Source organism: Pelmatolapia mariae, linkage group LG10_11 (assembly GCF_036321145.2).
Source record: "Pelmatolapia mariae isolate MD_Pm_ZW linkage group LG10_11, Pm_UMD_F_2, whole genome shotgun sequence".
Taxonomy (NCBI): domain Eukaryota; kingdom Metazoa; phylum Chordata; class Actinopteri; order Cichliformes; family Cichlidae; genus Pelmatolapia; species Pelmatolapia mariae.
In genome coordinates, this window is record NC_086236.1 from 56,137,614 (window position 1) to 56,151,294 (window position 13,681).

Below are 13,681 nucleotides of genomic sequence, written 5' to 3' on the forward strand. Positions count from 1 at the left end.
GTTTGTTTGTTTTGTTATCTTTGACTTAGATTTATCCAATAAGGTTATTAACAAATGCCTTACTGAAAAAAAAAAAGTCCAACATTTCCCTACTTAACAAGTGTTTAAGGTCCTAATACAGAATTATCACGGTGAACATATTTAACCATCAAGTCAGCTTTGAGTTTAATGTTAGCCCAGTGCCTGTCTAAACATACAATATTGACAAAGCTAATGCAAAGTATGGGCTGTTTAATCAGAGCAAGTGTTTTTCTATGTAAATGAACTGAGCACTCTTCTGACTTAAAAGGCAAACTCACTGCAACAGCATGAACTGAAGAAGGAAAAAAAGCTAACAGGAATTTTAATAACTAAATCAATTAACACAGTGTCCATTACCTGCAGGTCAAATTACTTCCTGATTTCTATTATCTTGGAAAGTAGGAAATACTTATTTCTTAAGACATGACACAGACTACAACAAATTGCCTTGGTTCGTTAAGATTATTCTTTATTATGAAGTGCCACAAAATGCTTTGTGTTCATTGTGCTTACATTGTCTGAATACTGGCTCAAAAAAACCCAGGAGGTCCTCACTCTGCAACAGAGATCCAACCCTCCTGAGGTAAGGTGTGTCAGATATCACTATACAGCAGTAAAAATGTCTCAATCCAAAGGATTCTTTACAAACCCTCTTGCAATAAATGATTATTTAGGTTTATTACCATTCTTTAACTTGAAAATACAAAAAAGAAGAGAGGTCAAGCTAGTACAAGGTTTTTAATTCTTCTCTACCTGAATTCTAGTTAGTTTCATTGTGCTACTTTCTTTAGGGTGGAGATGACTAAAATGGAAGTGCTTAAAGAGGCCAGACCAGGAGCTTGGCCAGAGACAGACACACAGACAAACAGACTCAAAACGAATCCTTTCTCCTTTAAAAACCACTTAACAGCCACACGTCCACTTTAGCCCTAATACATTTAGACTGCAGTGCAAAGTTTCAACCAGAGTTTTAATAGACAATGATACAATTTGGGATAAGTAAACAGTTAGAGAAACTGCAGAGATCATACCTTTTTTGTCCTATTCTTACGTCTACTATCAGTGTCTGAGAAACGTGTGTAGAAAAATAAAGGTGATGCTTTTGTTCTCTTTGTGTAAAGGGAATCGCAATCATGCTTTTAACACTGTTTTTGCAGCTGTTTGCCTATTTTGTATTTATAACTGTTGTTGGGTATTTTGGCCAAAATCATACATAAAAAGGCAAAAGTGCTCAGCCATAACAGACTGGAGCGCTATGACTAATCATCTGATACAATTCAAGTAATTGCAGCTCAAATCTAGTTCATACATCAAGAAAGGAGATAAGACCTACAATTTGCTGACTCACACACTGATTCCCTCAGTCACAACAGAAGTGCTTCCTTTATATTACCTTTAAAAAAAGTTTCTTTGTAAAATATAATTGTATTGTATTGTGTTATTGTGCAGCAAAGCATTTATCACAAACTGTAGACTTTTTGACTTTATAAAATTATCAACCATGGCTGCCTTTGATCATTCATCTCTGAGATAAAAATTAGTTTAGCTAATGCATCCACATAACCGTGCTGTCCTTTTGTCCGTGTGCCCTTATAAACTGTCTTCAATACCAGCCAGTCCGGACTTACACTGAGTGTGTGAGGAAGCACTGCAATTACAAAAAGCTTTGTTTGTTAAAGATTCACATCTGAATATTAAACCTGTTCTATTTTTTTAATTGCTCAAGCTTCACTGTACACAAAAGTTTAGTCACCCCAAATGGCTCGTCAGCAGGCACCGTGTGCTCACATGTGAGGACGTGCACCCATGCATCTGTGCACCCATGTTTATGTTTCTATGCGAGATTACGATGTCGACGTGCTGCATTTTATGATGAACACGCAAACATTTTCCTGTGCAAATCTGTGTGTCCTCAGTCTGTCTCCTGGGAAGCTCCATGAATCTGTAGAAAAGGTTTCTGAGCTGCAGAGAACTGGGTTCAGCAACACTGGTATTGACCACCTAGATTAAAGGTTAAATCTTCCATGGGGTCGGGGTTGATTAAAGTTAGCCTGTCCGTAGGTTTCTCGATCTTAGAGTTACCCTTCAGTTGGCCCAGTAGGGGTGAGTGGGGCCTACTGCAGAATAATCAGGACTCAGTCTGGTGTATCTACAACAGTTGTAGCTAAGCTGCAATCAGACCATCAAGCTAAAGTGCATGCTGTTCCTGTGGTTTAAGAAAGCACGCTTTATGGGTTGGAAGCGAACCGGAAGAGCAGATGAGTAATTGCATTTCGGCTGAAGTCGACTTTGGTTCAACTTCAACTAAACTTTGTTGTTAACAGATAGCAGCTGCATGTCATATATGCTAGCTGTCAATTAAGGGTGATGAATATCTTATTGCATATTTATCCAATCTGATTGCTATTTTAACCTTAACATAAAGATAAAATTGGTGTTATTAAACTTGGCCGACTGTGACAGGAAATACTGTTTAAACACATTTAAGTGTCATTTTGCCATCTCATAAACATCAGTAAACCACTGAATTTTGATGTATGGCCAATTATCCAATCTAAGTATAATGAAAAGGCCTGAGCCAAAGTAAGGCCTTGTTTGTTTTTGTTAACAATTGAATCACTAGAGCTAGCGCAGAGCAGGGCAGTCAGGGTCATACAGTAGTTATCCTACAATAGGCCTCTCACCCAGCAGGCAGCTGATCCCAGCCTCTCTAGTCTACATCCTACATTAGTTCTACTCACTAAGAGGCAGGCAGTGCATAACAAGAGAGGAAAGACAGGACTTTTCTTTTTGATACTCTAACACTACATTGGCATGTTCCCTGATGTCTGTAATATTAGTATTTTTTCTGTTTATGACTATAGGTGAAGTAAAACATACCTGATTTTTAAACTGCTATACAGTAGTAGGTAATACTTCATAACTTCATCATAAAATACCATGCATTAAGTGATTATTGCTTTTAAAGAGTCCTATGGAGGCTCCAAGAGAAAAAAATAATAATATTGCCCTCGGGTTCTAGCTATAGGATTTTGGCAAAAATCATAAGCTTTTTATGATGTTGGCATAGGTTTTCATAATTTTTTTCTTTTTTCTTTTTTTTTGCATGCAATAACGTTAATAAGAAAAAAGGTATTAACAACATAATAGGAAAAAATAGTACTCAAAAAAGTGACATATGCTTTGGCCTGTAGTGGTAAAAAGAGGTTGGCAAATATCCTACATACATATACAGAAATTAAAGTGCAACAAATAAATGGCAACACTTTTCATTGTTATCAAATCAAGTATAAACACATAAAAAAGAAAAAAGAAATGTCAAAATAAATAAATCAATAAATAAATAAATAGTATTTTGACCTCAGTAGTGGAGAGAATATGGTCACTTGGTGCAGCAGAGCATTATTATCATTATTATTACTATTATTATTACTATAATTCTTCCAAAAAAGAAACAAAATCAGAATGAAAAACCTTTCACTGCATTTGAGTGCAGGGAGGAAACTAGTAGCTATAGGCTTACTATTGTCTTTGTCGTCATCCTCATCGTCATCCCTTTTTCCAAAATATACGGAGTCATACTGTATTTAGAAGCCAGGAGGAAGCCGTGTTAGTATTAATGTCTCCATCCTCAATGGACAGAGGAAGAGGACGTGAAGAGTTTTGTTTTTGTTTTTTGTTTTTTGAGGAAGTGCATGCGTCGATCAGTTAAATCCTTAAGTGGGCAAATCTCAAGGAGAAAAAAATTGTGCTATCTTCATCATATTCATTATCACGAATAGGCTCCAAGGGAGGCGAGGCGGGGGAGGGGGCAGAGGGCCAGTGAAGAGGGGTGAGGAGGGAAAGCAAGGTCATATTCTGACCCAAAAATATATTGTTTGTGTCTGCAGTTAAGTCTGTAAGGGTAATTGTAATTCACGTCTGCAGTTTTGTCTCGTTTGATCTACATGGGGGGTCATGCATCTAGGGGGCCGAGAGGAGAGAAGGGGCCTTTGAAGCAGGCAGACTCATAGTGCTTGTTCAGGTAACTCTTGAGCGCGAAGGTCTTGTTGCAGCGTTTGCACTTGAAGTGTTTGAAGGCCGAGTGGGTCTGCATGTGAGCGCGCAGGTTCGAGCGGTCTGCGAAGGCCTTCCCGCAGTGGGCGCACCCAAACGGTTTCTCCCCTGTGTGCGAGCGCATGTGGCCCTGTAAAAGCCAAGGTCGGCTGAACGCCTTTCCGCACACGTCGCACTTGTGCTTGAGGTCATGAGTGAGCAGGTGCATGGCCATGGCGGGCATGGACACGTACACCTTCCCGCAGGTCGGGCATTTCTTTGCCAGCTTGCTGTCCAGCGAGCGATGCGTTTGTTTGTGCCGGCTCAAGTTGGAAGACGTGGCATAGGTTTTGCCGCACTCGTTACAGGTGTGCCTCTGGATGGTCCTGGGGCTGCCGAGAGCTTTCCTCTTCGAGCGGCCATCGGTGATGAAGAAGGCATCGACTGTGTAACCCTCGCTCACTGCAGCATCTCCATTGATATAACCATCTGTGAGTTCTGAGCCAGGGCTGTCAGGAGACTCAGAGTCGGGAGCCCCATAGTCACTGTGGATACCGTCGTAGAGAGGATCAGGAGAGGGGACCTTGATGCCGCTGTCACTCTCACCATCGTACACAACAGGGCTGATGTAGTCACTGATGTAACCAGCTGTTAAGAGAAAACAGACAACAGTATTAGCATATTGAAAAGAGAGCTCATCTTAACATGGTATGGAAATTTAGTGGTGTACAGGACTTGACCAAAACATTAGTTACTGGTGCCCCTATTGACATAACTTGATAGGTAGTAAAGAAACTGCTATGTTAAGATTAAGGTGGCAAAACATTTTCTATGATCACAGAGAGACCCATACCAACAGGAAATGTGAAGGCATTAATTCCTGCACGTGGAGAAAACTGCAGGAAACACATGAATAAGTCCAGATTAGCATTAAACTGCTGTAGCCTGCTAAACAAGCTTATCTTTCAGTACAGATACAGTAATGACAGAGATTCAGTACGCTGACCAGAATTACACAATCTGAATTGGTGGAATTAAATAAGCGCTTACTCACTGATGCAAACTATTATAATATGCCATTTGTGATATACAGCTGGCTTTACACAGCTGTGTGATGTTTTCCCCTGAATCTTCTTCCCACTCGAGTGCATTTATGTTTATAATAAAGACATAGAGATGGGATAAATATTTCAAACAGCTGGTTCATCCCACCAGTAACTTGTTGCTGACATGTTACTGTAGAAACACAAGAAAGCCTCCACCAAGTGTTATGGGCAACAACAACAAAAAAACAGTGACATGACAGGTGTTACTGTATTATATTTGATGAAAAACCAATTTGAATTTTCTTTTAAATAAAACCACATATGGCACCAAAGTATGTGAAACATAAGGCAACAGTAAGATCTATTCCTCATCTCACTCTAAATGTAGAGATATAGATTTTAAGAGGCTTTTCAAATGTGAGTGAGCACACCACCGTAATACTGCCACATCTGTGGCCAAGTCAGATCCCTGCATTTGTCTTGCAGATATGACAGTCTCTGTAATCAGCTCACAAACAGCTGATCAGCAGCAACAGGAGCTGCACGTAAAAAAATGTGAATAGACATTTTAAAATACTGAGCGTTAGTCACTTGCCTGCATAACTGTGGACCTTAGCGGTGTATTGAAAGGGTCTGCAGGGTTAGGGTTTGTTCACGGATAATTCAGCAATACATTTCCCTTAGCCATCAAAGGCTGCAGTCAAGACACTTCTTCTGTAAATGGTAAACGCACACAAGCTGACCCTGAACTCGAGAGAGCTGATTTAGCGTGTGAAAATGAGCATCAGCACCACGGACAGATCCAGTGCAGTGCGTGTCAGGGGCACGATGACTGCAGGCCTGCAGTACCGGCTTGTGGTGTAGTGTTTCTTTTCTTTGTTTCACAAATCTGTGGAGTTGATGACTTGGAGGACAGGCTTTAATTACAGGAATCCATTCAAAAGCTGTACAGGGACACACAGCACAGTCAGCTTAAGCTCCTGTTCCCTGATGATTGATGCATTTTTGGAGAAAAATAACGCTCATTCAAATCTTATGTGTACAGTAATGCATATGTACTTCTTTAGTGTGTACTAACCAGCATTATATATAAACAAATGGGTCATACATTTTTAGATTTAAGCGTAAATCAATACATTTGTCAGTATGCACTTGTTGTACACTGCTGTTTATATTTTTAATATGGATCCACAGGTTGGATAAGCTAATAGCTCCAATTCATCCTTAATTGTCCCTGAAGACAAGCTAATAGTGGCAATATTATCTGAGCTTATATCAAGCTGCTCCAACAAAAACTATCAATAGAAACACATTAGGTTCAACACATAATAGAGTGTAAAAATGAACCGGAACAATAACTAACCTATAAGATAAGATCCAACTAATCAATGTTTTTGAGATGCTGTTATTATGATGAAAGCACGAAATAATGACCACAGGTTTTAGGACACCTGCGTCGTAAATTCCTGTGCTCATTACTTATGTGGTCTCGGTAAAGAACAAGCAACAAGCTCCATGTGACGCACATATTCTATCTCTCCACGTATGATCACAGCCATGTAACATCCACTACAACGTCCCGTCACATCATTCACTCACAGAACGCAGGGCGGGACATAAATTATTCCAAAGCCGGTTCGTTCAAGCAGAAGGTTGTTCCCAACACTGCGTTCTGCTGTGGGCTGACTCTGCTCCGAGCCATGTAGAAGCTGCATTAAGCTGTTAACATCGCATGTTAGGGATGGAGACAAAAGGTGGACGGGACAGGCTGAACAGGCGGCTGATGGCGTGTGAGACTTAGCAGGGCTTGTTAACTTCGACGTCATAAATACATCGCTGACAGCTTTCTTGCTTTACGTGCTGAGAATCACAGACAGGTCCGCGCATGGGACGCACATGTTAGCCTGTGGATGACACTGGGGCGGGAGTCATGCGGTCTACACGGGCAGAGGCATTGCTCTCTTTCTTTTCTTTCCCCTGTAAAATGTGACGCACATAGTTGCAGGTTGTGTGGAAGTTTGCAGCTTTGGAGGAGCACAAAACAGCCAATCATTTTGAGTCTTTTCGGGATAATTACAAAAGTCACCCTCACGTTTCTAAAGAAACATCTGAAAATGGTATAAGAGAAGAAATGCATCCACATTCAACAGTTACAGCGTCATAGCCACGGTGCAGAAATCTGCCAACACTGCAAAACTGGGACAGGCACACCTGTACAGAGCACGAGGGGGAAGGGCCACGCACAACGTCGAAAGATGAGCCTGAGATGAGACTCATTTTATATGCAAAGAAGAAAGCAATGTTTCAGGGAAACACTAAAAACCTGTTAGAGTGTTTTACAAGACAACGTTGTTATATAAAGGATGTTAAAACGATGTGTGCGCTTCACCTGCAGGCGAAGGTGAAGACTTATGTCAGAAGACCATTATGCAGCTTTTACACACACACATATATATATACACTTATCAGGAGATAACCACGGTGTTCCATCAGATTATTTTCTGCAAACTCAGAGCTACATGGGAGGCAGCTCTTGTGCATCTCAAACATCACCCCGAGCTTGCAGAAGCATAACCGCAAAGGGTTTCGACTAAAACCAACTGAAAGTGAGCTCGATATGAATAACCACTGTCCCGTTTCTGTCTCGTTTAACCTTACTTACACTGCGAAGGGAGAGAAAGACCCCGCTGGGTGTAAGCCAGAATCGATGAAACATGCGACGCGCTTGATTTAGTTGATTTCACAAGTGACCTTTTCGCTTCGGCGGCAGCTCAACTCCGAGAGTTGAGCCCAAACGCTTCGACCGAGGATAATGTAACTTATGTACTCCGGTAAATAAAGTCTTAGACTGTGCGGTGTGGTAACATCCAGTTATCAGAATGCATAGTTTTATGAGATTGACAGGTCTTCTGTGTTTTACTGTCTGAGCTCTTTTGCAGAAGTGAAGCAGCATGCAATTCTTTCACAGTCTGTGCTATTGATAACGCTTTGCTCCACTTTGATATTTTTCAATGCGCTGATTAGTGGAGGGCTTTGAAGCTTTTATTACCCGTGAGAAAAGTAACAAGCGTGTGGTAACTCTATGCTGTCTGATGTTTTGTAATTATCTGCCTTGATTACACCCACATCACCCCACAGGTAGCCAGCCACTCTGCAATAAGTTTCAGAGGTTATTGATGTTAGATGATGCTACGCAAGATAAAAGGTGAAGAAAAAAAGAAAAGCTGTGCTGATACACTCTGAGTTCACGCTTACATTTTATAGTTATTGTTTGGCAGGAATGTGCACCGGTGTATCAAGCCCTAGGGTCAATTTTTAACGACCAATCACAGGAGGGAATCCCTTTAAGGCACAACAGGTAAATCCTGTTGAAGTCTCAGTCTTATTTCGGAAACATGTTCCCACCTTCGCCAACCTCCTCCTCTGTGAAATCGATTTTCTTCCGAGACACCTGTTAGTGCGCGCTGTGTAGGCTGCATGACCTACCTTTGTCATGTAGCCGCAGGCTGAGGTCTGTCCTGTGCCGGTAGGCGTTCTCCAGATCCGCCCCGGTGGAGAAATCATCCAGTTTCACCTTTTTTACCAGGAAAGACCTTGGCATGGTGGTGAGACACCGACAAGCTGCGCACACACACGCACTCACAAACACAACGACACACACTCGCAAACACAGCCGATCGCCGACAGGCAGGCCAGCGTGGTGATTCGCCTGTGACACACCAATCAGACCGGCGGGCCAGGGGAAGATTGTCTTCAGATTGGGGAGAAAGCGCGAGCCTTGAATTGATCCGGTGAAAGAGTTGACGATCAACAAGCGCTTGTGTGTTCTTCCTCTTCTGCTCCGGTCTCTCTCGCTGTCGTCTGTCCGCCCCGTTTAGTCCTCGCGCACAGGAGGAAAGAAATGCAACTTCAGCACCGGACAGCTCCCTCCGAGGCGCGGGGAGGGGGTACGGGGGAGGCGAAGGGGTTGCCTCGTGCTCTTTTGAGCTCGCGGGAAGGCTGCAGACCAGGGGACAGAGGGCTCGCGAGCAGTCAGGGGAGATAAATAAATAAATAAACGAAACAGGCGATGGAAGACACCCCGCAACGCGCTCGGGCCTCTTTAAAGAAGAGGAAGAGGAGATGGAGCAGGGAGAGGAGGAGGAGGAGGAGGAGGGAGGGAGGGATGCGAAGAAAACAAGAGGGAAAATTGAAGGATAATTTTTGGAAGCTTTTCAGTAAGAGAAAAAAACGGTCGGACACCTCGTCCTCCCCTCTTTGCCAGAGAAATTAGTCCTTTATTCCACCTGATGACGACCACTCAGGCCGGTAAGAAAAAAAAAGAAGAAAGAAATCACAGTAAGACTCCCTGCGGACGGATACATCAACAGCATCCCTTCTTTCTCTCCTCTCTGTATCCCTCTCTCTCTCTCTCTCTCTCTCTTCCCCTCGTCTCTCTCTTTGCAGCTTCCGCGAGGTGTTCCCGTGAGTGTGCCGTCTCGCGATCAGCTGTTGGCATTTATACGGCGCAGTGAGAGAGAGGGAGAGAGAGAGAGAGAGAGAGAGAGAGAGAGAGAGAGAGAGATGGGGGGGATGGATAGACGCACGAGTAGAAGGAGTGCTTAATTTAATCCATCCCACATCCCCGGGGAGCGGCGACTGGCCCGGATGATTTATTGAAGCTGTTATCACCCCCCCTTCTTTCTCTGTCTTTCATTCTCCTTTCTCCCCTTCTCTTCATTTGTGTGTGTGTGTGTGTGTGTGTGTGTGTGTGTGTGTGTGTGTGTGTGTGTGTGTGTGTGTGTGTGTGTGTGTGAAAGACAGAGAGAGAGAGAGAGAGAGAGAGAGAGAGAGAGAGACGCCATGTTTTGAGGAGATAAGACTGAAAATTATTGTTATGGTTTTTTAAGCTCTCATCGATTTGATTGCGCTATCGCGGAGTGTAACACGAATTTTAAATATTGTCCCATTGTGCACGATTCTTAGCAGTCCATGTACTTTCGTCTTTTTGGGTCTCCCCCTACATTTGAGCATATTGTATCTTTTCTTTCTCTCTCTCTTTCCTTTCCCATCACATGGATTTTACGGCGGAATATTAACTAGCATGCTGAGAGCCTACTAATTATCATTAATGTCGCCCCGAAGGCAAATGGTTGCAGACCAAATGGAGTGTTTTACAGTGGCTGAAGGTAGAGTACTGTCAGCTCCAGGGTCACACCGGGTTCACTGAAAACTTTTCCTGCAAGATGTCGATATTATGTAATAACAACAGCGATCTTTTAAGATGAATGAATCACATGTATTCAGATTTTTCATGTTCCCTGAGTATGAGATTAATTCAAGTTATTCCACTGTGAAGTGGAAGAGGGGAAAGTCATCATTTCAATTAGGCAGTCCAGTGTTTTAAATTTGAGTGTCATGCATGATCTAAAATGTGGCTTTGCATGGGCTGACACAATAATTACACACTGCTGTGTTGCTTTTGGCCTAAATGCAATTGCAAATGTCTAAGATTAAAGGTAAAGCGTTGCTTTAAGTTTGTGAACAGCTGGAAAGTTGATAAACATCTGTTACAGGTTAGAGGGAGCTCAGTGGATAAGTCAGATCCAGAGAGAACACACTTAAAGATCACCAGTTTGTCCTTTTAATAACTGGTGTTAGAGGTTATTGGTGGTAATACAGTCTGCATAAACTTGGTTTCACCTAAACCAAAATCTGTGGGAAATTTGAGGGTAAAAACATTTAGCTTCAAAGGTATTAATTAAAATTTAAATAAACACATCACTGTCTTAATAAATGCTTTAATGTGTGTTCAATCATCTCTATCTGCTATTCAGAGAAAAATATTGCATTATCGCATTGTCATTATTAGATTAATAGTACTGTTCTGGTTCTCAGCTCCAAAACTATTTTATTTGAGGAATATAAACATGTGAGAAAAAATTATTCGCCAGATAAATATTAAAGATTTAGACTATTTATGTCTAATGACAGAAACGTAACAAAAGGGATTTTTGTCGGATATTTATTTTTTTTAGTTATGAGGATCATCCTTGACTAAGACTTTTTTTTTAATCTTCAATCTTTCTTTTGAAGTAAATTAACTCATAATCTCTGTCAGACAGACAGATGGAGAAGGACAGCACACGGATGTCAAGTTAGAGAGGCAGATTTGGAGAAGGAGGGGTTTATTTTCTTTGTTTGCAGTGATGATAAGAGCTTGTTTGAGCTCAGTGGATGGATATCTAGGGACCGGAGGAGTCATGTGAGCAAAAATAAGTGTGCAGAAGTTCAAGGTGGTTTGGTGTGACTTGTTTGTATGTGCACCTTATATTGATTACAGCCTATGTGACCAGTGCAGTCTGTGTGTTCAGTATTTTTTGATGATAAATCATGACTGTGAAAGCATTCTGTGGATTGTGTGTGTGTGTGTGTGTGTGTGTGTGTGTGTGTGTGTGTGTGTGTGTGTGTGTGTGTGTGTGTGTCCATCTGTTGTCCTTAATCAGGGAAAGAGCAGATGAGTTCCGTCACCTGGAGACTGGCTCAGGGAGGTCCAATTAAACACACACACACACACACACACACACACACACAACTGGCCTCACACATGCACACACAACACCCTCTACAACAACTGTCAGTCGACTAAAATAACCCACAACATTAACAATGTGTTTCATCATCACTAGTGGATATGTGGGTACACACACATACACACTGACAAACACATATGGACTAATAAGACACACACACATACACACACACACACACACACACACACACACATCCGATGCACTGAAACAGGTCTCAGTACACACAGGCACACTTAAGACTCATGCATAAAGGTTTAAAGTGCTTCCTGTGTTTAGATTAAGTATTAATTGACATTCGGCATTTTGAAAATTAGTTTTACTCTTAATTCAAATGCCAAAGCATGCTAGGCGTCACTCATTGTGTCTGTATCAGACCCAGGAAGTGAGAGTAATTTCTAAAGATATTTCACTGCAAAGTACATGAGTGTGAACTGTAGCCAAAAGTGGAAAGCTCTGGGTGTTCTCTGTTTGCTGTCATCCTCACACTTCGCTAACAGCGCCATACTTTATTTTTAGGGAGGTTTTTAATTTGTGAGGAATATATATATATATATACTGTTTGAATGGTGTAAAATGTGTACTTTCATGTGTCTTATTTATTATTGCAGTAGAAACAGAAGTGATTACACTCCTCATAATTTAAGGGGAGCTCCCTTACCTCCTTCCTGTGACTTCATTACTGTTTTAGTAAAGTTTAATCTTGTAGTTTCTGTCAAAGAGCACCCAAAGCATTTGTTTTAGGTATTTTTCTCCACCAGCATCCACAGAGGCTGACATTATGCAATGTCCTTCACACTGTCCGAGCTGTCACAGAGACTCTGACTTGCACTGATAACGGTTGTGCAAAGAGCCGGACTGTGCAGTAGTCCATGGACAGCCACTGGCACTATGGCTACTTGTATACCTCCTGATTGTTGCTTGAGCTGAGCACCACTGATTTTTGGGGAGGGGTTTTAAAGGGCTCATTGATCTTCTTGTATCCTTTTTCCATTTTTGTAAAGTCTTGCGGTTGGATTTTTCAATTCCTCTGCTAATTCTCTTCAATGTAGAGGCACAGCGCAGAGAAACAGACACCATCATCTCCTTTTCGTTTCACTGATGTTTTTTTAATCACAGGTGTAATTAGTTTCACTGCGTTGGGTTTCCACTTGTTTAACAATATAGTTTTCCTTAAGCATTTTTTGAGCAGTTAATGAAATATTTTTTACTTTAAAGGAAAACTGTGCTCTTCAATTTTGAAATTAGACAGGTATTTGGAGCCGATACAACTTTGAATCACGTAACATGTAAAGAATATTGCTCAGCGGTGCGCTCACTCCTGTTGTAATCATGTCATGATGTTTGTTTTACATTGTAAGACTGATAATGATTCATAGTGCCAGAGAAAAGGACCTTCTATATATTTTTGTTTTAAACTAAAAATAGAAAATGAGGCAGTATGGTCGTTATGTAAAGAGTGATCCATCCACTGTTAAGGTAACATTTTCTTCTATTTTCCCCTGTTTTTCTGTGTGTGTACATGCTGTAAACCCTGTTTAAGCAAATTCTTTAATTTGGATTTTGAGCAAAGAAAAAAACTGGCTTAATTTGTGTGTGTGTGTCTGTGTGTGTGTGTGTGTGTGTGTGTGTGTGTGTGTGTGTGTGTGTGTGTGTGTGTGTGTGTGTCTGTGTGTCTGTGCATGTGTCAGGCCTGAGGTTAGTCGTGATAGATGTCCGGTGCAGTTTAATTGCTGCGGTGCCACGTCAAAGGCCGACACCTGTGTTGTACACCAAACACAGAGACGCTGCCCATCTGCTCTGTGTGCATTTTGAGTGAGGATGTGTGTAGGTGGATGTAGGTGGGTGTACAGGCAGGCATGCGACAGGCAGGCAGCATGTGCAGGTCCACTTGTTTTTCATCATTGTATAAACAGACCTAATTTTTTCAGATGTATCTCTCATTATCATATCTCACCCCTATTTGACTACACTTCTGCAGTATTTAAGCATCTTTCAGTATCGCTTAGT

At 41.6% G+C, this 13,681-nt stretch overlaps 1 protein-coding gene across 1 annotated transcript; it reads right to left on the reverse strand.

Moving 5' to 3' along the window:
* Window positions 1-473: 473 nt before the first annotated feature.
* LOC134637433 (transcriptional repressor scratch 1-like) lies at window positions 474-9,559 on the reverse strand. Its single transcript, XM_063487854.1, has 2 exons — window positions 8,589-9,559; window positions 474-4,704 (listed from the first exon to the last, which is right to left on the reverse strand). The coding sequence occupies exons 1-2, from the start codon at window positions 8,701-8,703 to the stop codon at window positions 3,977-3,979; spliced, it is 843 nt and encodes a 280-aa protein (XP_063343924.1). The 5' UTR covers window positions 8,704-9,559; the 3' UTR covers window positions 474-3,976.
* Between the last annotated feature and the right edge of the window lie 4,122 nt (window positions 9,560-13,681).

Excerpts from the sequence above, each read along its gene's own strand:
- LOC134637433 (XM_063487854.1), bottom strand. The coding sequence starts at position 8,703 with ATGCCAAGGTCTTTCCTGGTAAAAAAGGTGAAACTGGATGATTTCTCC. Across the intron at positions 4,705-8,588 it reads CCTGCGGCTACATGACAAAG|CTGGTTACATCAGTGACTAC; the intron begins GTAGGTCATGCA and ends TTCTCTTAACAG.